The sequence below is a fragment of the Vicia villosa genome, unplaced genomic scaffold, assembly GCF_029867415.1.
Source record: "Vicia villosa cultivar HV-30 ecotype Madison, WI unplaced genomic scaffold, Vvil1.0 ctg.000838F_1_1_2_unsc, whole genome shotgun sequence".
Taxonomy (NCBI): domain Eukaryota; kingdom Viridiplantae; phylum Streptophyta; class Magnoliopsida; order Fabales; family Fabaceae; genus Vicia; species Vicia villosa.
The window spans coordinates 22,445-27,740 of record NW_026705371.1 but is presented as its reverse complement, the minus strand read 5'-3'; the positions used below and the strand labels follow the sequence as shown (position 1 = coordinate 27,740).

At 33.1% G+C, this 5,296-nt stretch overlaps 1 protein-coding gene across 2 annotated transcripts; it reads left to right on the top strand.

Moving 5' to 3' along the window:
• Positions 1-365: 365 nt before the first annotated feature.
• On the top strand, positions 366-3,591 carry LOC131631521 (cyclic dof factor 1-like). Of its 2 annotated transcripts, none has more exons than XM_058902316.1 (2): positions 366-813; positions 1,857-3,591. In XM_058902316.1, the coding sequence occupies exons 1-2, from the start codon at positions 679-681 to the stop codon at positions 3,105-3,107; spliced, it is 1,386 nt and encodes a 461-aa protein (XP_058758299.1). In that variant the 5' UTR covers positions 366-678; the 3' UTR covers positions 3,108-3,591. The 2 variants fall into 2 exon arrangements, with proteins under 2 accessions (XP_058758299.1, XP_058758300.1); XM_058902317.1 differs by lacking the exon at positions 366-813 and adding an exon at positions 866-1,353.
• Positions 3,592-5,296: the final 1,705 nt, after the last annotated feature.

Below are 5,296 nucleotides of genomic sequence, written 5' to 3'. Positions count from 1 at the left end.
AAGTGAAAACAATTAAGAGCCATCTATTGTCAAAAGTTCTTTTTCTTATCTTGATCAACTGCCATTGTTCAAAGATTATGATGAAGGTGTAGCCAATGAGAAATTAACAAAAGAAATAAAAAAAAGTTTCAAGTCAAATAGAGAAGCTAAGACTTAGAAGCAAACTTGACCACTAGTATAGGATTGAAAGAAAGAGTTGAAAAGAGTAATATGCAAAAAGGCAAAGAAAAAATTGAAAGTGCTGACAGGGAGGAAAAAGGGATGTGACAGAATAGCACTATCTTTACAAACGATGTGAGGGAATCCAACTGCATTCCAAGATCTCATAGGCCACAACAACTTGTGGCTCACAATTCTCTCCCTTTTGCTGAAGTGGCACCATATTTTCTCTTACCAACCTTAGTTAATAAAACAACAATAAATAAAACCTTCAAACTCAAACCACTTCTTCACACACCAAAATTTCTGTCTTCCCTCCTCTTCTCTTTCTCTCTCTCTCTCTCTCTTTGATCCTTCAATCACTATATAATATCCCATTTTTTTCATCATAACAATTAACTAGATAAAATTAAAGTTACTGAAAAAACAACAGTTCAAGTTTCAACAACTTCTATATATTCATTTTTTTCCCTCATTTTTTTCTAAAAAGATAACAGTTTTTCAGATCATCATACAGAAATGTCAGAGGTTAAAGACCCTGCCATAAAGCTATTTGGAAGGACAATTCCGCTTCCACTCATCATATCTAATGACTCTTCATCTTCCTCTCCTTCTTCTTCTCCACCAGAATTCATCTCTGCTATACAACAAGAGGTATGCTTCATCATGGTTTATGATTCAGTTTCTGTGATGAAAATTGAAAAAAAAAATCAGTTTTTTTTGTAAATCTAATTCCAACCCATTTTTCTTAAGCACTTAATTGTTAATGGGTTTGTTCAAATTTTTAATTTTGATGTCAATTGAATATAGAATTTAGGCTTGCTCCAATTCTCAATGGCTACTTTGAGTTATTTTTTTTTAGTTTTTTTTTTAATTGTTTGAATCTTTTATTAATTTGTGGCAGAAATTGATTCTGTGGTTTCTATCAGAGTAATTGGATCGAATCTAGAATATAAATTTGAGCATATAATATTGAATATAGTATGTGGTTTGTGTTCCTTTGATTTTATCAATTGTATCAATTCTAGTTTTTAAGTCAATGATTTTGCTTTATTAACAAGTTCCACAAAAAAATAGAAGTCCTCTTTTTTTTTTGCATTTTTTTTCTTATTTTGTAACATCACAGAAGTTCTATGGTTGTTTCCTAGCCTTGAAGTTCTTAGCAAGTTGCTTTTCACCCTATGGGCTTTAATTGTAGGTTAACTATTTTGGTTAGACACTTTTTGTCCATATTCAAGTACTTATTAGGTATCAAAATAACAATTCTTCAAATTATTTGTGACCTTGTTACATCATAGAGGAATTATTTGTTAAAATTGTTCTTGCACGTATTATTGGTATAAAATTTACTAATACGGTTAAGAGGCTCACATTAGATAAAACTCAGAGATTGTCTGAACATATGTTCATAAGCATAGGGCAATTTTCACGTCTTACAAGCTAGTTTTATAAGGTTTAGTTAGACCCGACTCAAATTCTAATAAATACCATGGATTAGTTTTTCGATCAAACCGTCGTCTCATGCCATAGTTTTGACTCTAGCCTCACTTGGTGTGAATTCACTTTGGGCTTAAATGATAACACTTTTGTTTTTTGTTTATACTTCTATTGAGTTTATTTGTTCATTCATTTGTATATTTTCTTGAGTGTTTAGTAAATTAGTATTTCTCATCTTAATCATGTGTCCATTATTTTAGGAACCATCAAGGAAAGAACTCATCACAGCACAAGATGAAGATGCCTCGCCACAAACCGCGGAGGATTTAAAATCTCTCGCAGCATGTTCACCCATGCTTGAAGATCCTCCTAAGACTCCCTCAGCTGAAACCGAGAATTCATTACCGAAAGCTTCTACAAATGGAGAACAAAGTGAGACTAGTGTTTCTGAAGATAAAACCCTGAAGAAACCCGACAAAATAATTCCATGTCCGCGATGCAATAGCATGGACACCAAGTTCTGTTACTTCAACAATTACAATGTTAACCAGCCCCGTCATTTTTGCAAGAAATGTCAAAGATACTGGACTGCAGGAGGTACAATGAGAAATGTTCCTGTTGGTGCAGGGCGCCGCAAGAACAAGACCTCACCTACCGCGCATTATAGACACCTGATGATTCCTGAAGGAGTTAAGCTTAATTCCCCTAATGGATTGCATGGTTCTGTCTTGGCATTCGATTCAGATTCGCCTCTTTGTAATACCATGACTTCTGTCTTGAAAATTGGCGAGAGGGCGCCAAATTGTGTACCAAATAGTTTTCATCACCCAACTGGACCACCAAATACTTTTGTTTCCTATAGCGGAGAAGATGATCACTCGATTGGAGTTTCTGTTACAACTTCAACTTCATCCGAGAGGAAGAGTCACACCGACACAAATGGATCGATGGATAAAAGAGTTGAAGGTTTCCCTCCTCAATTGCAATATATTCCAAGTCCCATTTTGCCTTATCCATGGAATTCTGCAATGCCTCCTCCTACATTTTGTCCACCAAACTATCCGTTAGCATTCTATCCTCCACCGGCATATTGGGGTTGTGTGCCACCTCCATGGAGCATGCCATGTATCTCACCAAATAGTCCTTCTGTTAACCAAAGTGACTCTCCCCAATATTCACCTACTTTGGGAAAACACTCGAGGGACGGAAACATCATTACCTCGGTAAACTCACCTAACGAAAAGTCTGATAAAGAACACAATAGTACCGAAAGCAGCGTTTTGATCCCCAAAACACTAAGATTCGATGATCCAAACGAAGCTGCAAAGAGTTCGTTATGGTCAAAGCTCGGGATCAGTAACGACAAAACCAACTCTCTCAATGGAGGAAGCATGTTCAATGCATTTCAATCCAAGGGAAAAGACAACAATCACTCGGCCGAAGCGTCGCCGCTGATGTATGCCAACCCTGCAGCTTTATCGCGGTCTCGTACCTTCCACGAGGGAACCTAATTGGCAATTGCATTGAAATACATCAGATTTTCACTGTTATGAGAATTGCAGTTAATATCAGTGCAACCTCATTCTGCTGACAAGTTCTTGATCTTTATTATTCTCAAAAGGAAGTGTAGTTTACCAACCTCAATGCAAGATTCTTAGGACAAAAGTGTTGTACTTTAGCAGTTTAGCCTCAGTAGCTGCTATCTTGAGCCTGTGTAACTGAACAGGTGTTTCTGCTGCAGATTTAGATAAGGTGTTGAGAAAATATCTTCATGTACATATATATCTATCTATATATATATATGAGAGACAAGGAAAACAAGTTGAAAAGAGAAAAGAAAGGAGATTCTTAGGCTAAAATCCAATTGTTTAGAATAAATTTGTTAAGCCTTCATTGGAAGCCTATTGTTTTGTTGCCTCTTTTTGGGAGATTCTCTACTACAATAATGTTAGTCTCAAATGGATTATGTTATTTATGTGATTTTTTTTCAGTTTCTCTGTTCCCTTATTCAAAAAGGAAAGTTATATTTTTTTTTTGTTGCAAAAATAGTACTTTATAATATAAACATCCATTTCATCAAATCAACTTGCATGTGTATTATGTCCACCATTATCTGTTTATAGCTTGTTTCATCATGTTCATGAGTGTGTTCCTTGATCATGTGCAAGATTCACATACATATGTATCAAGTGAGTGAGTACTCAATCAAAGCCGTCTTTGAATGTGTGTAAGGTGGACTATCGCACAGAGCCCAACATTTATTATGAGTAAACTATTTAAATAGAATCTTATAAAATATTGTTAAAGTTAAATTAGGATTAAATAAAATTTATATATTTTTTTATGGTTAGAGATAAAGTTAGGTCAATCTTCTATTCTAATAAAATTTACGCCTAGAGTAGGACTATTGTCTTGTAAGTATAATTCAATTAGAACCGTTTTTAGGAGTGTGTAAGACGAGTTACTGTACATAGCTTAACATTTATAACAATTAAATTAAATTATGACTAACAAATCTCATAAAATATTGTTACAATTAAGTCCTGATTAAATATAACTTCTATTTATTTTTTCATGGTTTAACCGATTAACCTATACATAACTTCAAAAAGTTGCAACTATGAACTAAATAGTAATTTTAAGGTCATTAATTTTAAAGAATCTTGAGTTTAAATTTGGAATTTCTTACTTTCTTCAAGGTACATGAGTTTAATCACTACACAATTGGACAACAAAAGAAACTATGAAGGATAAGAAACTCAATAAAAAATCAAAATAAAGTTCAATCCCAAAAGGTTTCTACTAGAAAGCAAAGACTTCTCAAGGTGAAAAATGGGAAAAATATATTATTCACTTGAAAACTTGAAGGAAAAAAAAATCAATTCCTTTCACCTACTAAATTAGATATTAGATATTTAAGAGGAAAAAGAAGGGCCAATAAACTGTTGACAGACTTTGAGAATAGAGAAAATGGAAATTTGATGGATATACTTTAGATCCCTTAATTAAGATAACTTGATATATTCTCTTACATGAATATAACTATCAAGGTCATTTTCTGTCTTTGTAGACACAGCAACAAAAAAGTTAGGTCTTGATGTTTTAATATGCCAACCTTTTGTTAGTGGGATACCCCCATTCATGGTGTAATATTACTATAACTTCACTTTCTTTCCTACTTTTCAGTTGGAGATAATAAGAGAAAAAATTTCAAGAATTAAATAAACAAAACAACTTGCCCTGCCCTCAATTTCATGGACATATATTAAACCAAGTTGGATGAGGGTAGGACACTTGGACCACTAAGAATTTTTGTAAAGATTAATTAGAGTTAATATATGAAAATTATATCAAATTTATTATGTGCTTTTCATTAGGGAGAAACCATATTATAAAGGACAAAGAGAATCAAACAAGACTCAACTTGCAATATACTAAATAAATTAGAAAAGAATAGTGGTCCAAAGTGATCTAAAATTCTGGTACACATCAAAAAATTTAATGTATGGTACAATTATTGATTAGATTTTTTAAAGATGATTTCTATACATTTATGATGTTTGTCTGTGACTAAAAAATCTTTCACCAAATGTTTTCTTTTTATGATATTTGTGTTAGTTCAATTTTTATGTGACTATAAAAATCTTTCACCAAATGTTTTCTTTTTATGATATCTGTGTTTGTTCAATTTTTGTGTGAC